Source organism: Protopterus annectens, chromosome 5.part1 (genome assembly GCF_019279795.1).
Source record: "Protopterus annectens isolate FY-2018-M chromosome 5.part1, PAN1.0, whole genome shotgun sequence".
NCBI lineage: Eukaryota > Metazoa > Chordata > Ceratodontiformes > Protopteridae > Protopterus > Protopterus annectens.
In genome coordinates, this window is record NC_056736.1 from 408,648,526 (window position 1) to 408,672,251 (window position 23,726).

A 23,726-nucleotide genomic window follows, 5' to 3' on the forward strand; every position below is an offset into this window, starting at 1 on the left:
TTCACACTCCTAGTATGAGAAACATCATTTGCAGAATCTAACAACATTAATCTCTATCCCAGTAATAAAAAACACCCTCCTTAGGAAAACTAACTTTCAAAATAGGACCTATTAAGGATATGCTGCAAAATGTCATAGACAAAAGGAAAAGAGGCCACTGGACACCCCTTCTTCACCATCTTACCAATAGAAACCTTAAAAGGAATCCAACCATTTTCTAGGTATATTAAATATTGGCCGTACATTCCTTAAAAAATAAATAAATAAAAAATAAATAAAAAGAAAGTATCTGCTGCAGGAAACACTAAAGCCTCATAAAGGTTTATTGAAGTTTTTGCATGAGCCACATGAAAATTCCATCCTAGATCTAAGGAATCTGCTACAAGGAGATACATTGTAATATTAGCAAGCACATATCACAGAATATAAACTGCTGTAAATAACACTTCTGAGTTAATAAGGGCAGGGTAGCCCCCCATAACCTTCTGACACAGTAGCAAAATAATTTTGACTAACAATTTATAATCAGTATTTCATATAGGTTCATAGGTTCATAGGTAGGTACTAGGCTATCTGCCCGAAGGCATTTATAAGCCTAGCCAGAATGTGTTGGCTTTCCTCACCCTCTTAGATTAGTTCCCTGTGCCTCTGTCCAGTAGAGCTACTGAAGTGATCCCCGGGGTAAACTTTCTGTTTCCCATCCACTCGTCAAGGTTTCTCTTGAAAAGTGTTAGCGAGGAGCTTTGCCTAATGTAGATTGGAATCTTGTTCCAAAGCGTGGGAAGTCTCTGGGGCAGGAATCTATCTCTCCAGCAAGTCCTATTTATTGTTGTGGTGAGGTTTAGATCCCTAGAGCGTGTGGCTCGAGGGGATAAGGTTTTCTTTAGGTGGTGCATGTCCATCAATTCTGGGTTGGACATGGCCTTGTATGTCAGGCATAGATCACCTCTGAGTAGGCAGTATGCAACTGAGTACAGCTGGAGCTTCTTCAGTCGAGCTGCATGGGGCATCTCTTTGAGGCCAGTGATCCTCTTGGTGAGGTATGTCTGTGGTCCTTCCAGCTGTTGCAGGTGTCTTGTAAGGTACATCCCAAATGGGGCATTGTACTCTATGATGGGTCTGATGAGTGATGAGAAGAGGGGCACAATGACCTCTTTTGATCTGGATGCAAACCCTTTTGTGATTAGGTGGGCCACATAGAAGGATTTTCTAACCACTTTGGCAATGTGATTATCAAAGGAAAGATTACTATCTACTTGGGTCCCCAGATCCCTTATTACATTTTCTGTATTTAGGGGACTACCACCTATGTGGTAGTTTGTGGGTACTTTGTTTTTTCCAAAGGGGATGCCTATGCACTTTTTGGCATTTAGCTTGAGGCCATGATTTTGATACCAGGTGTCCATCTCAGTGAGATCCTTTTGGAGGATTTCTGTGCCAGCTGGAGAGTCAGTTATAGCCCCTAGTTTGCAGTTGTCTGTGAACTTGGTCAGCCATAGTGCTTGCCAGTACCTCTGAGAAGTATATGCCGAACAGGAGGGGTCCTGGGACTAAGCCCTGGGGAATGCCACTTGTAACCGGTTTAGAGTCAGACCTAGCTCCCACAACTCTCACCATGTGGGTTCTGTCGTGAGCCAATTGGCAACCCAACTTGTGACATAGGGGTTTATGTTCAGGCTGGTGAGCTTGTCTATAATACCAGAATGGGGAATACTGTTGAAGGCCTTTGCAAGGTCTAGGTAGGCTGTGTGTACAACCTTTCCCTCATCTATTGCCTTGGTAACTGTCTCAAAAAAGTCCACCAGGTTTAGGAGGCATGATCTGCCCTTAACAAAGATGGACTGGGTAGGATCCAGTGTTTGGAGGTTCCCAATGTCTCTGTTAATGAGTTCCATGATGATGCACTCCATAGCCTTGCAGACCAAGCTAGTCAGGCTTATAGGCTGAGTTTGAACAGTGTGTTTAGGTGAGGGGTTAGTTTGTCTTTGAGCTCGTGTAGAATGCAGCCTGGGACACCGTCCTGTCCCATTGATGTTGTGTTTTTGGCTTTGGAGAGGGCTGTTTTAACCTGAGTGTCTGTGATTTCAGGGGCTCTACATTCTTCTGGTATTGTTATGGGCCCTTTTGGGGGTGAGATAGGGGTGAAGTTTGCACTGAACCTATCTGCCAGGATGTTGGCAATATCAGTTGGTTCAGTGTATTTTTGTGCCATTCTGCACTAACTCCAAGCAGATCTGAGCATTGCCACTTAGATTGTTGACATAGCTAAAGAATGCCTTGTGGTTCTCTTTGGAGTCCTTGAAAAGTTTTCTTTTGAAGCTCGCCTTGGACTATTTTATGAGGGATTGTAGTTTTTTTGCTGATACTGATCAGGGGTGTCTTCCCTTCTTGGGATTTTACTCTTTTCTGTACTAGTTTCCTCCTTCTATTGTATAGCTTGTTTATGGCAGGGGTCCACCAGACTGGTTTCCTTTTCTTGGAGGAGTGAGTCTTGGTTTTGCTTAGGATAGCATGATCCATGCATTCTTGTAGGTGCCCATAGAATGCATTAGTAAAGGATTTTGCAGCTTGGACAGCATTATCCTTTTATCCTTTAGCATGGGGGCTTTGAAACTTTCCACCTCTTTCTTAAGTAACATGAAGTTTGCTTTTGAAAAGTTTTTCATGGTGGTTTCCTTGTACGGGGGTGGGAGCGGAATGTGGATATCCAAAGTGATTTGTTTATGGTCAGATCTAACCAGCGAGGGGTTGACCTCCGGTGTGGAACACTGGTTGCCCATGTTGGTGATGACCAGGTCCAATATGTTGTCACCTCTGGTGGGAGTGTTGACCAGTTGATCCAGAGCATTTGAGTTTATAAATTCTAGGAAATGTTGGGCAAGGGAGTTAGTACTTGAGTAGTTCTCCCAGTTAATGTTTGGGTAGTTGAAATTACCCAATATTAGGGTGTTTGGTAGGACCTTTATGTTTCCCAGTGTTTCCAGAAATGTGAAATGGGGGTCCTGAGACATGGTGGGTGATCTGTAGCAAGCTACAATTTGAATTACAGTTTTGCCCATTGTTAGTTGCACCTGGATGATCTCTGAAGCATCGTGCTGTGCCACTAACCTGGAGGTGTGGGTATCCTTGATGAATATGGATACTCCCCCGCCTTTTGTATTTTGGTCCGGGTTCTTTGGCTGAAATGTATGGTATGAGTTGTAGTCTGGTAGTGCTGGGGTGCTCTCTGGAGCCTTCAACCAGGTTTTTGTTTCTGCACATATATTGATTTTCTCCATACTGAGGAGTATCGCAAGTGCATACATTTTGAGGTTTAGACTTCTGGCATTGAGTAGCATTACTTTTGTGACTTGTACTATTTATGCCGGTGGGTTTGTCTTTTGAGCCTTGCCTAAAAAAGGCACTATGTGGGTGGCAAGAGCCTTGGCCAGTATTTGAAGGCCTAAGGGCGACAGGTGCAAGACGTCTCTAGCGAAGCAGAGTGGCTTGTTGAGCATGTCATCCCAGGCGGACACACACTGGATCCCCTTTGAATGACACCAGAAACTTAGCCAATTGTTGAAATTGATAATTTTTTCTTTATACCGTGGTATCATTCTTGGTGAGGGCAGGATGCTACTCAGGGTACTGGCCTGGGCTATGTGATCAAAGATCTCTTCCATGTCTCTTTTCATGTAGTCCAGGGAGGTATGGCTCAAGTCATTCACACCAACATGGACAATGACAGAGTCATATTTGTACTTGTTCTGGAGTGACCTGAGTGCTTGTGTTATGTGGCGGATCCTGGCACCCGACAGTAACCTTCTCCTTATTCAGACTAGTGAGTGGGACGTCAGTGTGCCTGACTATAGAGTCACCTATTACTAGTGTGTTGGGTATGTTATTTTGCCTTAAGGGCTGTGATTGCGTGGCACACTGGTTTTGTGAAGTATGTGTTTCATGGTTTGTGTTGGCGGGTGGAGGTTGCTTGGATGTCTGCTTTGGAGGTCAGTGTTGCTTTTGCAGATTTTTATTTAGAGCCTCCGAGTATGTTTTCGTGTATTTATGTGTGTTTTTTGCTGGTGCTGGTTTAATGGGTCTATGTGAGACTGGTGGTGTGATGCAAGTATTTCCCTTCTCCTCTTGACTGTCTGATCTAGTCTTAGGTTGAGAGAGCTTAGCCTCCAGTTTGGCCTTATAATTGCATCTCTTGCATGTATTAGTGTTTGGGGGTAGGAGGAGAGGGTTGTCTGTGTACATGAGGCAGTTGTAACATTACCTCAAAATGCACAAATTCACCAGTTGGACTGGAGAGTACACCTGAAACTGCCCTTTGGACATGCCTGGATAGGTACAGTGAACTGTTCTACTGAATGGCTGGTAAGGTCGAATAGAGAGTCTTGTCCTTCTGTACAGTATAGGGGGGTCTAGTCCTAGGGTTTATAAGTGCTTGCTATGAGTTTTGAGCAAGTGTCAGGCTGAGAAATAAATGGCTTGAGTGCTTAAGTTGAAAGTTTGTCTAGTTCAAAGGGAAAAATTGAAGAGGAGACTTTGTGGAACCGGGAATAATTATACTCTAGCTAACCAGCACTGCCCGGTGTGCAAAACTGGGCAAATGTGTTTTTTATAGCAGGGAAATGAAAGAGATAGAAATGGCCAATAAACTATTAATTTCTGGGCTGAAACTACTCCTCCAGGGACAGATAGGCTGCTCAAAGCTCCCCTCTTTTACAGGTGAAAAGAGAAACTTCCTTCTATCCAAGCAAGGTATGGGCAAACACAGAGATTTGTAACACAGCCCTGAATTCAGCACTAACTTGAAAACTAGACTATACTAGCTTAGAAAAGCGGGAAACAAGTATATACATATATATTTTTTTCAGAAAATAAAGCAGATACAATCAAAAAACACTTTAAATGCACAGAAAAGGATGCTTATTGTTATATATCTCAGTTCAGAGTTGTAGTCAATGCCCCTAGTAATAAAGTAGGAAGAAACACAAATACAATAAAAGCAGATGAATAAGGTGCATTTATATATATATATATATATATATATATATATATATATATATATATAAAACAATAGAAAACAAACAAATTGATTTAAACAAGTTACCCAATTAACCAGAAAAAGCTCAAAACTGAGCCCTGTTCCAGCAGTCTTCAATCAGACAAGTTCTAACTTCACACTCCTGCTACTAGGGTGCAGGGGAACCTTCTCCAAAAAAGGATGGCCTGGATCAGTGCTCAAGTTACACAAACAAAGCTAGATTCAGCAGGCCTGAATCTGGTCCTATGCTACAGCAACAAGGCACACCAATTTCAGAAAGAAACAGTTCAAATAAGCAGGCACAATAAGCCTGTGACCAGAAATTCCCAGCTCAGAAGGGCAGAATCCAGCCTCTCCTCCCAAAAGAGTGCAGACCAAGGGCGCCCGCAGGCAGGTGCAAGGGGGTGCACTTGCACCCCCCTGGAATCGGCTGACTAGATCATTTAAAAAAACTTTTTTTTTTTGTATGTGCGTTCTTCTTTAAGAAGTCTGTGCTAACTGTCCAGTCGCGGGCGTGCTGACATCATCGCTGTCGCTCATGCAATGATTTAAAGGTTTGAGAGCGGGAATAGAAGATGGGACACTTTCAGGGAGAGGAGTTTGCAGACGGATTATTCGAGCGGGAATGGAAGATGGGACCTGAAACGGAATAGTAAGCGGGAACGGAAGATGGGACACTTTCAGGTAGGTAGGTGTGTGTGTGTGAAACGGAAGAGTTTTCCGGTTAACTGAGAGTTTACTGTAGATGTAAGTGCAGCAAAGGATGAAAGTTTTCATAGCAGTTTGATCTTTTCCATTAGGATAGTATGATGCTCCTTGTTTAATATTATTTCTTTTATTCTACCAGTTTCTACAGATAGCTGACAAATTAAACAAAACTAGCCATCTTCCTCATTTGAATGCAGGAACCTGACAAATGGTGCATGTGTTACCTACTTAATTAAAACTGTAACTTTTGTCCGGCAGGTCCTGGCATCCATCATTCCATGCAGTCAGGTGCTCCAGTGTCCCATAACGTATTTTTTCATCATGCACATGCTGAGATTTCCTCAGGTGCAGACAATGTGTCGTGACTAAATGATCTGCAGATAACAGAAAAATGAAGGCATACTGTTAGGAAACCAGACATTGAGCTCATCACCGGTGTCTGGAAGAGTAAAATCAGTATGCACAGTTTTAATGAGAAAAAACTAGTTAAAAGTTGTATTATTGTTATTATTATGTTTATTATTTTAGTTCATAAGTTATTCATGCATTTAACCCTTTCATGCAAGTGAAATGCTAATTCAGGAGCATTTAATTTTTTTAGTCTTACTAGTGGAGGGCATTTACAGAATGACACGAGAGTAACATCGGCAGTGCTATTTTCAAAGAAATTTCTTGCGTTAATGAAGTAGCATAGGTCACTAACAGGCTGGATGTAGAGAGAGAGAGAGAGAGAGAGGGTGATACTTCGTTCTGTGGTGGGGATTATTATTATTATTTCCATAATTATGGTACCTGCCTTAGTAGTTGCAATAGTGTTTTTGCTGTAAGGGATAAGATAAGGGAAGAAAGTGATACAGATATGAAAGTTTTTAAGAGTCATTTTAAAGGTAAAGAAGCACCAGCATCCTGGAAGAAAGCAGTGATGACTGTAATACCTCAAGATGATAAAAAAAACATCAGATCTAGTTTCATACAGACACATTTTAATTCTAAACCATGATTATAGTGTTTATATCTATAATGGCTGTAAGAATGGCAAAAGTAACGAAAAAATGATAGATATGGACCACTGTGGTTTTGTGGAGGACAGGCAAAGATTTGACAACATTAATAGAACAACCATGATCCAGAGGGAAGCAGATTGTAAGAAAACACTGCTGTTGTTGGTAGGTCTTGGTGCAGAGGAAGCATTCGGCAGAGTAAGCAGGGATCTTATGAGCAGGGCAATGGAAGCGTTTGCATTCCTGATAAGATAATAAGGTTGATTATGAGGCTATATGAGGGATTGGAGGCAAAAATTAAAGCAGGGGGTTCCACTCTGATAAGTTTTGTTTGAGCAGAGGAACCAGGTAGGGGTGCCTCTCTTCCCTTTGTTATTTGTGTTATATTTAGAACCAATGACAAAGAAAATAAGGGTCTCAAAAATGCAAGGATATAATTGGTGTGATAACCAAGAAAAGTTGGCATTACATGCAGATGATATTATTTTGTACTGGATGAAACCAGAATAGGACATTTCAGTGCTGTGAAACATTGTGAGGCTGTGTGTGAAACGGAATAGTAAGCGGGAACGGAAGATGGGACACTTGTAGGGGTGTGTGTGTGTGTGTGTGTGTGTGTAATGCCCCAGGTGTACATGGTGGTGGGTAGAGAATAAGGCTTGAACCTTGTGCCCAAGTGGCAAGAGCCTGAATTCCCTACCCACCACCATTTGTAAAAATGTTACAGGATTTTCCCTCATACTTTTTCTGTTCCTCATAAAATCTGTGGTTTCTGTATTTGTGTCCTTGTTGCCTGACAGCTAAATCTTATCTGGTTTTATTCTTGGCTGTCTGGAGTGTTTCTCCCTGGGCCTCTGCTAAAAAATTAGCTTTTTTTTTTCAAAGTCAGATTTTCCTGGTTAATAAATGTTAAAAAAATGGACACATTTCAATATCGGACTTCATATTCTTCAAAAAGTGTATGGTAACAAAAGCAAGCTTTTATTCTAGCAATTTTCTAAGTGGACAAGATGAATATTTGAAATGTATCCCTGTGTTTGGGACTGTATTCCCCCCATTATTGGCGTCATCCAGGTTTTGTGCTAGGGTTGAGAGTTATGATAAGGATTGAATTCACTGAATATGTTTGGGGGCTGTATTAACCCAGTATTGGCTTTGTTCAGGTATTTATTGGCCTCATCCAGGTATTTATTGGCTTCATCCAGTTTTTTTGCTAATGTTGAGAGCTATGGTAAGAACTGATTTCACTGAAAATGTTTGGGGGCTATATTCTCTCGTTACTGGCTTTGTCCGGGTGTTATTTGCTAAGAGGTTGAGAGCTATGGTGAGAACTGAATTCACTGAATGTTTGGTGGTTGTAGTCACCCATTATTGGCTTTGTTCAGGTCTTTTGTGCTAAGGTTGACAGCTGTGCTATGGTGAGAACTGAATTCACTAAATGGTAAAGTTTCAGTCTTCCTCTTTCACAAAACAGCTGATTTGGCGTAGTGGTATGTCGCTTTGTCTGTTTTGCACGGGGTCCCCTGGGTTCAAGACGTGGCAGTGAAATGTATGGTGGTAACGCAGCATTTTATTCTAGCAACTTTCAAACATTATACAAGCAATGGTTTTTGGCCTTTTCCCCCCCCCCCCCAATAAATTTCGGCTTTTTCCAGATTTCTTGTGCTGCAAAGTTCAGAGATGCAGCTGAGTGTCGAGTAGATTTTACAAGGAGCTGAGAGCTGCAGGGGAGCAAAAGTTTAGTGCTGCTTATGTTTAGTCTGCTTGCATTGTTAATAGCACAACAGATAGTGTACTTGCTTTAGATGCTGAAGGCTGTGGGTTCTACTCCCACAGTAGGTAAATGCATTGCTGATGCTGTATTGTGTTGTAAAGAGGGTGGATGCTACAGTCCTTTTGGCAAAGATACCTAGTAACTATGAACCTGTTAACAGTTTGCTATCCATTCTCTATTGCGGTATTACTAGCTTTTCATTTTTTTAGTGCATGCAACAGGCACTTTATTTGTAGATTAAACAATGACATATAAAGTGTTTGCTAGCAGCAACCTCTATTAGTTACAAATTTCTTCAATGTGGATTTTACTACAGAGATTGTGTATATTTTTACTGACACTGGTGGACTTGAGTAGACTTTTTATGATGGAAATGTTCTGAATTGGGCAATTTTGTCATTGGTGGATGCATTTTGTTTCTTTGTTTACTGGAAAAATTTTCAAAACAATAAATTTAAAATGCCCTTTAACAACCTTACTGTATTGTACAAGGAATATAATGTAATAGTCAGGAAGGTGTATCAAAGAGCATGTGTATGTTATGTTCGAGGGTCCTATGATTTTGAAGACAGCCCAGAGTTAATATTTGCAATTGGCAAAATGTATTCTCTCTGAAAGTGGGTTTCAGTGCTGTTTTAATGCATGTGAGTTTCAAGGGCAGAGAAGTTTTAATGTTAGTCTATTTTCATTGAGACTGCATTGCTTTAACAGATATGTATTAGGGTTTGTTCTGTAAAATGCAAAATAAAACTTTCAAATGAAATCCTAAATCATCGCAGAAGTAAAGCAGTATGCACATTAGTGTTTATGGTAAATGGGGCAAAATAACCAAGGAATGGGACATTGGAATGGCTGCAGGGGGGAGGCTCCATTTGACCATGATTTTGTGAGGGGGTATCAAACTCGGACAGCCCGGTTGAACTATACCTCTCAGTTGTCCATATCTTTGCAGAATTAATAGATATTTGCTGCTTATTTTTGGTTTGTTCCTCATAAAATTTGTGGTTTTCTAGCAAATCATTTAGGAATGAAGCCATTAAATGACAGACACTGAGTTTCAGATGTCATAACCTTCAGAAAAATGCATGCTAATGCAAGACTGTCTAAGTTTATACAAGATCAATTTTTAGTAGTGTTTGTATGTTCCCCAATATATTTGGCCTTGTTCAGATTTCCTGCATTAAGAGGTTGAGAGGTACATGCAAATCACTTTGTAGATTGGGAATATCCAAACATCTCAATTGTCCCCAATTCTGGCTCAAAATGTTGCTCTCCCTAATAATCCCTCCTCCAAAATGGCAATTTTGGAAGAAAATATGGAGGGTTTACAATTATAACTGTAATGATCAGTTATAGATTACCTTTATTTCAGAAATGCATGTGGATGCTCTTATTTTGTTAGCTGCTTCAAGTTAACTGTTAATATTAAAAGGTGTCCCTTTTGACAGGTATTTTTGCATCACATTTTGGTCTGTTTTTCATAAAATTGTGGTTTCTGGCAAATTAGTGGCAAGTCATTAAAGATTGAAGTTAGAAAATAATAACATTTGAGTTTCAGATTTTATACCCTTCAGAAAATTTGTACTAATGCAAGATCTACCTGTTCTATTAAGTTAATAAGAGCAATATTTAAAAATTGGCCTTATTTTTGGGCCTGTGTCCCACTTCTAGTTCTATGTATGGCTTTGTCCAGATTTCTTGCTCTGAAGTTGAGAGGTAGGAGTGTCAGAGTCATCACAGTCAGCCAGAGACATTTCAAATTATGACATACTTATTGCACCCCAGCCCCCATTGTAGTGGCTCGGGATGTGTCCAAGGAAGGCAAGAAGCAGTTATGCAGTAAGTGTGCAGAGTATTCCCCCATCCAAGGTAGATCACAAATACGACTGTGGCTTTTCATCTGTCCTTGATTTTGCAAAATGTTCTGGTTTTCTATCCAATTTTTATACTGTTGATTTATGCTTATTATTCAGGAACTGCATGCTATCACAGTGTCCTGTTGCTCTGTTTAAGTAGCCATGGTTTAATGAACATCAGGTAAGCTTGTCGGAGATTGTAAGATGCAAGTAAGCTTGTCGGACATTGTAAGATGCAAGTAAGCTTTAGTAAGCATATTGTTGAAGAATTGCCAGCATTGAAAGCCTTTTCGTTGTTGCCATGCAGAGAATATTTACATAGCTAGATAATGTATAAGCCTTGGGTGTTGAAATGCATATGACAGTATTTGAAATAAAAGGACAGGATTACAGCGTTTTCAGAAGCTCATTACATTTTATTGGAGACCAGTGTCTGTGTGTTAGTACACTTGTAGTTGGGTGGCTTTAATGGTATATGGTAAATAAGCATTGCTACCTTACTTAAAAGCCAAGCCCTGCAACAACTAGCTCCAAACTGAAGTCAAAACACAATAGCTCTGGTGAGTAAATGTACTCTGTAGTAATCAAAAAGGCAAATGTTTGAAATAACTACAGCTTATGTGCAAACACAATAGGTAGTGATGAAACAATGCTCTGCTAAAAATGCTTTAATGCTCCACATTGCTGAGCTGCAATCACTAGCTACCAGGATTTCACCCACTTCAGATCAAGCACGGTGCCGTTCAATGCAACCTTCCCAGAACTAATTCAAGTCTGACCAGAATTATTTGGTGTGTGTATAAGAGGGAGGTAGCATACCCCTCAGCTGTCCAGATTTTTGCCCCATATTCCTCTTAAAAAGGATTGAAGTTGCTAAATAATGAGATTTCAGTTTTAGATGTCATGTCATTTAGAAAAATGCATACTATCACAAATCATGTTACTCTTGCAATTTTCTAAGTTTCTGAGAGCCATATTTATAATCTGTCCCTATTTATTTTAGGCTTTGTCAAGATTTCTTGCACTAAGGGTGAGGCCTTGAGGGGTGTGGTATCTTTGTAAGAGAGAAAGTGAAATGCCCAAGTTAGAGTTAGCAGGTGGAATTTTCAAGTGCATTTTCAAGGAACTGTGAGTTTTAAGGGAAGTTCACTGCTGCTCATGCCAAGTCTATTTACAATGTGCAACTGTTTTGTTTAACAAATGGTATCTCTATTGTGGTATAAAGTTTTAAAGCTATGTTAGTAGCACCACAAGTAGAATACTTGCATCTTAATGTAAAGGCTTGAGGTTCTATTCCTACAGCATATACATTTGTATGCTGCAGTCCTCAGGATGTCCTCCTTTGGATGAGATGCCTAATAACTATGAACCTGTTTTTCAGCTTGTCATCCATTTTCTATTGCAATATACCAGCTTACCATTTTTTAATTTAACATAGGCAATTTATTCTTTGATGGCAGCAGGCACTGAATTTGTAGATGAAACACTGAAATATACAGTTTTCTAGCAACAACATCTTCATTAGTTTCAGATATCTTTAATGTGGAATTATTCAGATTACTTTTACTTCAGCAGAGTCACTCAAACAAGTGCTGCTGTATAATACAGGGATATAATTCAATTATATATTATAATTAATACAATCAGGTAAATCAAGTAACTTTTGCATGGCCCTAACGGTGTGCAAGGAGCCTATTGCTTAAACAGTTCAAAGGTAAATAACCTGCCACTGGCCAGATACATTTTATTTGAATGTGGGTTTCAATGCCGTTTCATTGAATGTGAGTTTCAAAAGTAGAGAAGCTTTAATGCCAAGTCTGTTTTCATTGTAAGACTATTGCTTTGTTTAGGTTTAGTAAATGTCTCAGTGTTTGGGCTATAATGTTTGAAATAAAAGTTGTAAATTTAAATCCAACTGCCTGTAATCATTGTAGAACTAAAGCATAACACAGTATGCACACAGATTTGAACAGTGTCTACAGTAAATGGGGAGAAATAGCAAAGTAATGGGACACTGGAATGGCTGTGTGGGCGGGGCTTGGGGTGGGTGGACTTGGGCGGGGCTGTGTTGGCAGGGGGCGGGGTGAGATATGTGGGTGGGGCTCTGGGTTTGCACCCCCCTGCAAAAAATCCTGCGGGCTCCCTTGGTGCAGACCACAAACCTTCTTAATGTAGAATAACTGGCCTGAAGCCCACATGTTTAAACCAGTACTAATACACTTTTAGAATAGCAGACACTGAGACTTCAATCAGCAATTCCCAGCTTAGAAGGATGTAAGCTACCTGTCCTGCCACAACAGTGCAGACCACAAACCTTCTTAATGTAAAACAACCTGTATGAAGCCCAAGTGCTTAAACCAAAAGACTTAGAATAACAGTTACAATCTAATCAGGCTACTACCAAGCAGTAATAAATGCAGCAGAATACATAAAATTGAGTACTTTTAAGAAGAGGCAAAAGCAAAATAAAGTAGGAGGAAACACAAATACAGTAAAAGCAGATGGATAAAGTGCATTTTTTTTTTGTTAGTAAAGTGCAAGGAGAGAGGAAGGAAGAACGTAAGTGGGTTGGCCTTCTCATATCTTCTCTCTGTATTAAGTAGAGTGAACACTAGACTCAGAATATGATCTCACTCTATTCGGTTAAGTGAGCAAATGAGATGGACTCAGGAGGAGTGTTCAAATACAGACTTACAGGAGGGGCAGGCAATTCCAGAGCCACCAACACTAACACCAAAACAAGAACAGGGAGGGTGAGTGAGGACAAACTGGAGAGACACACAGGACACACTATTCAGTGAAACACACAATTAGGTACAGAAAAAATGAAAAACAGTACTTTTAAAACTGCAAGTTTGTACTTAACTTCAGCTTCTAATTCAGGTGATTGTAGCCAAGCAAGTCTCTCAGAAGTTGATTACTACACTTGTCCAGCTTTTCCCCTATTTCTCACTTATACACAAAACAAAGCAACTTCTACTTCCACCCAGGGTCCATAATACCACCATGCATTCATGACATGTTGAAACCTGACAAATTCTGTAAGAAAGTGTTCAAACAAATCTTGTTGAAATGATACATCAGGCTGTCCATTTGTCCCACTGTAAGCTCTGTTCTTCATGTATGCAGTTTTATAAGAGAAGCTGGGGGAATATAGTCACCCCCCTTTCTAAACACATGTACTCTCATTACAAATTTTACAGACTTGGAACATACCAGTCCTCGGAACACTATATTGTCTGTCCGACAGAGCCCACCACACTACTTACTAGCCTTCTTCCTACACAGGAGAGATGGGTAAACATTCTTCTAAGCACCTTACATGCCATGTTACTGCATCCCCTCCACCAAAAAAAAGTAGATGCAAGTGCTTATCCCAAGCAGCCTCATCTAAATATAACTTAGGTTCATAGGTAGGTACTAGGCTATCTGCCCGAGGGCATTTATAAGCCTAGCCAGATTCTGTCGACGTTCGCCACCCTATGGATTAATTAACTGAGCCTCTGTCGAGCAGAGCCAATGAAGTGATCCCAGGGGTGTATTTTCTGTTACCCGTCCACTCATCAAGGCTTCTCTTGAAGAGTGTTAGTGAGGGGCTCTGCCTAATGTAGTTAGGAATTTTGTTCCAAAGCATGGGGAGTCTCTGTGACAGGAATCTATCCCTCCAGCATGTTCTATTTATTGTTGTGGTGAGGCTTAGCTCACTAGAGCGCGTGGCTCGCAGTGACTTGGATTTCTTTAGGTGGAGCATGTCCATCAATTCTGAGTTGGACATGGCTTTGTAAGTCAGGCAGAGATCACCTCTGAGTAAGCGATATGCCACTGAGTACAGCCAGAGTTTTTTCAGTCGGGCTGCATAGGACATATGTTTGAGACCAGTAATCCTCTTGGTGAGGTGCTTTTGTGGTCTTTCAAGCTGTTGGAATTGTCTTGTAAGGTACATCCCAAATGGGGCATTGTACTCTATGATGGGTCTGATGAGTGACGAGTAGAGGGGCACTATAACCTGTTTATTTCTAGATGCGAACCCCTTAGTAATTAGATGGGCCACATAGAAGGATTTGCTAACTACTTTGTCAATATGATTGTCAAAGGAGAGATTACTATCTACCTGGGTCCCCAGATCTCTTATTACCTCTTCTGTATTAAAGGGGCTGCCGCCTATGTGGTAGTTTGTGGATGTTTTGTTTTTCCCAAATGGGATGACTATGCATTTTTTGGCATTTAGCTTGAGGCCATGACTTTGACACCAGGTGTCTGTCTCATAAGGCCTTTTTGGAGGATGCCCATGTCAGCCGGAGAGTCAATTATGGCTCCCAGTTTGCAGTCATCGGCGAACTTGGTTAGCCATAGTCCTCCTGTGTTTGCCTGTACTTCTGAGAAATATATGCCAAACAGTAGGGGTCCCAGAACTGAGCCTTGTGGGACACCACTTCTGACTGGTTTAGAGTCAGACCTGGAGTCCGCTATTCTTACCGTGTGACTTCTGTCTGTAAGCCAGTTGGCAATCCATCTTGTGACGTAGCGGTTTATGTTCAGGCTGGTGAGTTTTTCTATAATACCTGAGTGAGGAATGGTGTCGAACGCCTTGGCAAGATCAAGGTAGGCTGTGTGAACCACCTTTCCCTCGTCTATGGCATTGGTAACTGTCTCGAAGAAGTCAACCAGGTTTAGTAGGCATGATCTGCCCTTAACAAAACCATACTGGGTCGGGTCAAGTGTTTGGAGGTTCCCAATGTCTTTGTTAATGAGTTCCATGATGATGCGCTCCACAGCCTTGCAGACCAGGCTAGTCAGGCTTATGGGGCAATAGTTACCAGGGTCAGTTGTGGCCCCTCCTTTATGAAGCGGAATAATCATTGCTTTGTGCCATTCTATGGGCATGCAGCCTGTGGAGAGGCTGAGGTTGAACAGCGTGTTTAGGTGGGGAGTTAGTTCGTTCTGTAGTTCGTGCAAGTTGCAGCCTGGGACACCATCTGGCCCCATTGATGCTGTGTTTTTGGCTTTTGAAAGGGCTATTTTCACCTGTGCTTTTGTGATTTCTGGGACACTACACTTTTCTGGTATTGTTGTGGGCCCTTTTGAAGGTGAGAGGGAGGTGAAGTTTGCACTGAATCTATCTGCCAGTATGTTGGCAATATCAATAGGTTCAGTATATTTTGTGCTATTTTGCACTATCTCAGAGCATATCTGTGAGTTGCCACTTAGATTCTTGACATAGCTAAAGAAGGCTTTGTGGTTATCTTTCGAATCCTTGGCTATTTTACTTTCAAAGTTAGCCTTGGATGATTTTATGAGGGACCTTAGTTTCTTACTGATACTGATCAGGGATGTCTTTCCTTCTTGGGATTTGCTTTTTTTCTGAACTAGTTTCCTCCTTTTGTTGTATAATCTGTTTATAGCAGGGGTCCACCAGACTGGTTTCCTTCTCTTAGGGGAGTGAGTCTTGGTTTTGCTAGGGATGGAACAATCCATGCATCCTTGTAGGTGCTCATAGAGTGCAACTGTAAAGGATTCTGCATCTTGGGCAGTGTTATCCTTTAGTGTGGGGGCTGTGAAACTTACCACCTCTGCCTTAAGTAAGGTGAAGTTTGCTTTAGAAAAGTTTTTCACTGTGGTGTCCTTGGTTGGGGGTGATGGTGGGGTGTGGACATCCAGGGTGATTAGTTTATGGTCTGATCTAACTAGTGATGGGCTGACCTCTGGTACGGAGCACCTGTCGCCCATGTTGGTGATGACCAGGTCCAATATGTTGTGGCCTCTGGTAGGGGAGTTTACCAGCTGATCCAAGGCATTTGAGTTGATAAATTCCAGGAAGCACTGAGCCTGGGAGTTTGTACTCAAGTAGTTTTCCCAGTTAATGGTAGGGTGATTGAAATCTCCCAAGATCAGGGTGTTCAGTAGGACCTTCATGTTTTCCAGTGTCTCCAGAAAGGCAGAGTGGTGGTCCTGGGTCATGGAGGGTGATCTGTAGCAGGCCACAATTTGCATTGCAGATTTGCCCGATGTTAGTTGCACATGGCTGATCTCAGAGGTATCATGCTGCGCCACTAACCTGGAGGTGTGGGTATCCTTGATGAATATGGATACACCCCCTCCTTTTGTGTTTCGCTCCGTGTTCTGTGGCCGAAATGTGTGGCATGAGTTGTAGCCCAGTAGTGCTGGAGTGCTCTCTGCAGCCTTGAACCAGGTTTCAGTTACTGCACAGATGTCAACGTTCTCCATACTTAGGAGTGCTTTGAGCACATGCATTTTGAGATTTAAACTCCTGGCATTGAGTAGCATAACCCTCATTTTTTTACTTGTGCTGTTTATGGAGGTGGGTTTGAATTTTCAGCCTTGCCTAAAAAAGGCACTATGGGGGCAGCAATAGCCTTGGCCAGTATTCAAAAGCCAAGGGGTGACAGGTGCAAGCCATCTCTTGCGAAGCAATGCGGCTTGTCGAGCATGTCATCCCAGGCTGACAGACACTGGATCCCCTTTGACTGACACCAGAAGCTTAGTCAATTGTTGAAATTGATAATTTTTTCTTTATACTGAGGTATCATTCTTGGTGAGGGCAGGATGCTACTCAGGATCAGGGTCATACCCGCCTGGGCTACATGATCAGGGAGCTCTTCCATGTCTCTTTTCATGTAGTCCAAGGAGGTACGGCTCAGGTCATTCACACCAACATGAACAATGACAGAGTCATATTTGTACTTGTTCTGGAGTGACCTGAGTGCTTGTGTTATGTGGCGGATTCTGGCTCATGACAGGCAGCTAACAGTAATCTTCTCCTTGTCCAGCCTAATGAGTGGGGCATCAGTGTGCCTGACTATTGAGTCACCTATTACTAGTGTGTTAGGTATGTTATTTTGCCTTAAGGGCTGTGATTGTGCGGCACTTTGATTTTGTGTTTTATGTGTTGTCTGGTTTGTGACGGGAGGTGCAGGTTTTGTGGGTGTCTGCTTTGGTGCTCTCTGATGCTTTTGCAGGTTTTTATTTAGAGCCTCCGACTATGATTTTGTGTATTTATGTGTATTTTTTGCCAGTGCTGGTTTAGTAGGTCTATGTGAGGCTGGAGGTCTGATGCAAGTGTTAACCTTCTCCTCATGACTGTCTGTTCCAGTCTTGGGTGGAGAGAGCTTAGCCTCCAATTTGGCTGTATAATTGCATCTCTTACATATGTTAGTGTTTTGTGGTAGGAGGAGATGGCTATCTGTGTACATGAGACAGTTGTAACATTGCCTCAGGATACCCAGATTCACCAGCTGGACTGGAGAGTACACCTGAAGTTGCCCTTTGGTCATGCTTGAATAGTAGGGTAAGCTGCTTAGTCGCTTGGTTGGTGAGGGGTGGATAAAGAGCCTTGCCCTGCTGGGCAGTCAAGTGTCGGGGTATATTAGTGCTTGCTATTAGGTCTGAGCAAGTGCTGGACTGTAGGATGTTTTTTGAGTGGGTTGAGAGTTAGACTAGTTTCAAGTGAAAACTGAAGAGGAGACTTAGTGGAGCCTGGAATAATTTAACCCTAGCTAACCGGTGCTGCCCGGCGCACAAAACTGTGCAATGCATTTTTTAAACTACTAACTTCTGGGCTGGAACCACTCCTCCAGGGACAGATGGCCGCTCAAAGTTCCCCCTCTCTCACAGGTGAACAGAGAAACTTCCCTCTATCTAAGTAAGGTATGGATAACACAGAAACTTGTAACACAGCCCTGAATTCAGCACTAGCCTGAAAACTGGACTGTACTAGCTAAGAAAGGCAGGAAACAAGAAATTTATTTATTTATTTTTTTGAAAAGATAAAGCAAAAACAGTAAAAAGTACGCTTAAAACAGCTTTAAATGACTACAAGTGATCAGAAAAGGCTATCGCACTTTAGTGTGTAGCCTACTTTTAGTTAAACAATTTATTTAAACAAAAAACAATTTTTTAAAAGTGCAGGCGCTCAAATAAGTACAATATGTGAAAAAACAAGCTTTTAAATCACAGTAAGTGTTGGGCATTACTAGTTCTGTCTTGAGTTGACTACCAACTATTATAGTACAATTATTTATGATGCATTTTAGAATTACTTCCTTTCTTCTGTTCCCAGCCCTTCAAATAAGCCTTGACCTTCCCTTAAAAGCTGTTCAACAGGAGTCCAAATCCTAGCAGATTCCATTGCATCATATTTAATTTGTAAATACCCAGAACTCTTACTCAGCAAACATCCCCATATGTGACGAAAACATATCAATAGTCTTCAATGGTCAGGAAAAGGAAGCCTAATAAAGCCTCTTTAAAACTACTAATGCTGAGAACATATAGATAAAATCTATATAAGTAACTGTTTGGCCTCTGGTATATTTGTTTTCTTGAGAAACATCTGAGATGGGGAACATACTTCATATGTCAGCCCACAGGAAAATAAAAATCTGTTAAAAAACAATTAGATTGTTGCCTATTTTTGCTGTCCATAACTAGATATCAAGATTAAAATCTCTGTTAAATATAATGGGATGGATATGCGAAGATATGGCCATGTAGACTCAGCCAGACTGACCCAAAGCCACTGCAGCTATAATTGATAGACACTTAAAATATTAATGGCCACTTCATCTATTACCCTAATTCATAAAGCATCTAGGGCTACAACTCCTTATTAATCCAGATTCCAAGACCTGGATGATAAAAGGGCAATTCCAAGGCATACTCAAGCCCATTTGACCACAATGATAATCCCCAGACAGTGTTAAACCATGGAATATCATTAACAGATTGCAGTCAATATTCTTGCAGTCTTAACATTTCAGTCTTTTAGAAGGCATAATGCATCTTGTTGCTTCTGATAAACATTCATGCTGTAAATAGAACACAGATATGCCAGGAAACTATTGTGGGCCAAAGACCAAAACTCTTGGTCCTTCTTCTATACAGCCATCTCAACAATAGAGACATGCTTCTTCCTAACCATATCTCCCCGATCTATTTATTTATTTACTTTATTAATTAATTTATTCATTTTACTTTGTTAACCAGGAAAATGAACCAGCATGAGGACCTTTTTCAGCTATGACCCTGGCCATTTAGGCAAATGCAATGAATGAAATAAACATCCACATTGTTGCAAGACATTTTACAAGACTAAGAAAGATTTCAGTATGGCAGAGGATTAAAGCTGTGAGCTGTTAATGAGCCGCCTGCCACAGTCAAGGGTTAATTCCTTCTACCTCCATTTACTTATTGTGTGGCTCTGAACAAGTCACATGACCAGACAGTAGTCCTAGGTTGCTGTGTCCATTGAGGTTATCCAATTAACAAATGTACAAAAGGGGGGGGGGCACCAGAATCAAAGCACTACTATTGCACAGTACGAATGGGAAATGCAACAGTTTCATGTACAATGTATTAACATTAGCAGTAAGAGATTAACCCAGTGGGGATATTAGCTTCAGCAAAGTGTAATGTGATAAGAGATAAGTTAAGAAGTGTAGCATCAGGAGTTACCAAAGCCTGTAGCAGTGCCCATCATGGAAATAATCATGTGGGAACAAGTAGCAGCAGTGTACAAAATGTATGATGCATTCTTAAACATGTCATATGTTAAATTCAGTGCTACAAGGCTTAGGTTTCTGTATAAGAGGAGTATACGAACTTCTCCAAAAAGACAGCGATGGTACCTCTAGAGTGGCTTTTCCTTGCATTTGGCAGGATCAGACTGAATCAGATAAAAAAAGAGGTCAAATAATACATACTAACATAGAAAAAGTGGTCTAGGATTAATAAATCATTTGGTCTATGCATCTCTCAATTTACTCACAAAACTGGAAATAAAACAAGGAGATGCATATGGTATCTAGGCTTATCACTTTCATTTATGGTGAAATATTACAACTGTTAAGTCATGGTAAAATCTGTAAAGAAATCACAAAACTTGTTATATGCAACATTTAAAAAAATAAAACCCAGAACATTTAAGACAATGAATGATTTAAAAAGATAGGAGTGGTATCCAGAAATAATGCACTATCACTATGTCATAAATATCTTGGACAGTTTATTGGCTATAGGACAAAATATGTTAAAGGTTAGAATGGCAGGCTTTAAAACTTTAGCAGCAAGATTTATTTTGGAATCTTTCATGTAAAAAGATTGTAATGAAATCAGAAATTAAATATAAAGCCATGAATGACAGAATGAGTGTGTTGGAGGGGTGCAATGAAGAAGAAACGTTGACCTATGTTCTTTTATATTGTAAAAGAGTTACAGGTGTTTGGACGAAGATAACTTAGGAAATGAAAGAAGATGAGATAAAAGAAATTAATGAAGACATTCTTTGGTATAGTAATTATAAAAAGTGTACAAAGTCTGGAAGAGAACACATTAGCATAGTATAATGTGGGCTGTCTGGAAGATTTTGGGTGGTGTAAATGCAGATGTAATATACAATTAGCCATGGGATATGAACAAAGCTTTAGAAAACATTTCTGTTTTATGGCTGGGATTCACAAGCATTAGTTACTCGCCCACACAGCAGCAAAATAGCGAGATCAAAGTAGTGTAGTGAAGCCCAGAGTTGAGTGACAGTGTAATAGGAACCACATTGTGTGACAGAGATAAACTGATTAGGGAATGTGCTGGCAAAAGCCTCACTGATCAGATAAGGATGGGCATTGCACAATGATGGTCATGTGATCTAATGGGCCCAGTAGTGTACATGAAGCATATTCACATGTGCAAAGACACACCAATACAAGCCCTAATAGGGCTGTCCAACAAAGCCTCTACCACCTTATTGTTATAAATGAGAAGGCAATGGATGTATAAGTCAGTAAGAAAGGGGGGGGGGGGCAAGCACACTGAAACATAAAGGGATGGAAAGACTGGTACTGGGCGGGGAAGCAAGGGTATTTTTTTCTGTGGCACAGATGCCTGTTTTCCTTTTTTCAAAGAAGAATAGAGGGGGAAGTAAGAAATAAAGAATATGAGCACAAAATAGGGTATAGGGATGGTGGTAAAGGGGGAGACAGACAGAAAAAACAAAGACCAACAAAAGTGGTGCTAACACAAATGGGGAGAGAACAGAAAACAGAAACATGGACAGACAGAGGGAGAACAACTGAAGATGGGGAAGACTGACTAAACTGAAACACAGGAAAGGGGGAAAATCATGACTGGGGATAGAGAGGGGTGTAAAGTTACTACTACACTGTCTAGTGCCTCACCCACCCAAAGGTCAGTTACTTACATGACTACACTCCTTATACCCCCTCCAGGTCACTGCCATCAGGATGGCCTATGTCACCCTGCAGAGATGCAGGCCTAGAGACAGATGGAAAAGCAGCAGGTGATGGTAGAGCAAGTGAATGGTGTCGTGACGTCTACCACAGCCTATCCACAGCTGTGGCTGACACTGCATAAATACACACAAATGCACTATATTGTCAAGTTTAAAAAAAGCAGATATTGTGTAACACCAACAAAGATGTACTGAGGCTTTATGATTTATTAAACGCCACACAAAAAAGACATGAAACCATTTTATCCAGTTCTTTGTTAACCTGTAGAAAAGGTGGTGCTGCCTTAATTAAATGCATGTGTGAGTCAAAATGCCTTTCAAAATAGCTAAGTTTCAGTCTTCCCTGCTTTAAATTTTAAATGACCTATAACTACCTATAGTGTTTAAAAACTACAAGAAAAACCTAACCAAGCTAGAGTTTTCACTGTGTTTGGGAGCAGACGTCCTGCAGTCCTAATTAACAACAGCCATTCACTCTTCCAGTTGTTCCATTCAGCTTCTTTAGGGAAGAAGTAAAAGTAACTTAAGAGTAAATGGAATCAAACTGATTTGCCAAATGTAATTTCAGTGAACAGAAATAAACCGAAAACCATTCGCCAAGACTACTGATAGAGAACATTACAATTTTTTTTTTTTACAGGGGGCAAGCTTCTCTGCACAGCCCCACGCAAGGGGCACCCTCTCCCCAACCCCTGGCTATATATATACATATATATATATATATATATATATATATATATATATATATATATATATATATATATATATCAACACCAAATTGTCCAAATGACATGTTCCCAGCGTGACCACAGCTGGGCATTAAACCAAAATAAAATACTTGCGGGGCTACCAGATAATGATTTCATGCTCCCAATTATTTCTGTTGTGGTGAAGGTGAAAAGCAGATCATTAAAGCAAATCAAATGGGAATGCACCTCAACAGACTTAAAGAAATGGAAACAGTTGTCTTATTGATTGCAGTGGAACTCCGGTATGATTTGCTGGAGAATACATATGTGGAGCTGTAGAAGATAGCGACACATTTGGGGAGGACATTTATACTTCTGCTTAGAGTCCCATTAACATGTTTCTGGTAGTGTCTGAAGCTATCACTTGTCATCAGTATATTAACTTAATTACCAAAGAAAGAAGTGCATTTCACATCATAAAACTCAGCACACTGGGACAGGTGAGACATTCTGGTGGTGTGTATGTATTCCCCTGGAGAACTTAGGAATTGTTTATTCTTAGTATGAGTCTGAAAAAATATTGAAAGAAATAATGTAGCAAGTTGGTTTTAGCCGCTAATGTCCTTGCTGTTTTTTCAGCTATAAAAGCCGCCATCTTGATCCAGAGATGGTATCGTCGTTACATGGCACGTATAGAGATAAGGCGCCGGTGCACATGGAGCATTTTTCAGTCCATTGAGTATGCTGGTGAGCAAGATCAGTCACAGGTGAGTCTTCTTATACTACATTTTTTTTCATTTTATAATTTATTACACTTTGTTAATTGGATTGACCCTTTTTTGTCCCTTTTAGGTTAATCAGCAATCAAAAGTTACATACATTCACATCATATAACTAAATCATCCGACATAGATGAAGACATTTAAAGGGGACTACAGTTATGAAATTAGCTGTAGAAAAGTACATGCAGGAGAAATAGACTCAAATAGAGGAAAGCTATTTGCAGTAGAGTATACACAGATCTGTAGATACTTGTATTCTTTTTATCACATGTGAACTAGCAATCTTTAAGCATTTTGTGTTTTATACTGATGCAAGGGAATCTAATTAAAATGGGTACAAACTCAACATCTAAGGTGCTGTAAATGGAAAAAGATAAAAAACAGTGTTACCCATTACCTCTGAAACACCTTCAGGTAGCAGATTACATTTAAAAGTATACAGGTAAGGGTTATGTTTTGCTCAAGTGGGAGTGTATCCACAGACCAGTAGCATGTTTTCAGAAGTGGATCTAAATCTCCACCATTATTTTGCTATCTTTAGCCATATGGCCATGAGTTGCAGTGAGTAAAGGTGGACACACTGCCTAAATATGCATAAATGTTACAAGCATATGAGTGGCA

General features: G+C 40.6%; 1 protein-coding gene across 3 annotated transcripts in view; it reads left to right on the forward strand.

Moving 5' to 3' along the window:
• Nucleotides 1-23,726, forward strand: part of PPEF1 (protein phosphatase with EF-hand domain 1) — an 829,637-nt gene that overhangs the window by 328,077 nt on the left and 477,834 nt on the right. For all 3 annotated transcript variants that reach the window (XM_044073062.1, XM_044073063.1, XM_044073064.1), the window contains one exon: nucleotides 22,963-23,090. In XM_044073062.1, the coding sequence (XP_043928997.1) occupies nucleotides 22,963-23,090 (128 nt within the window). The remainder of the gene's footprint in view (nucleotides 1-22,962; nucleotides 23,091-23,726) is intronic.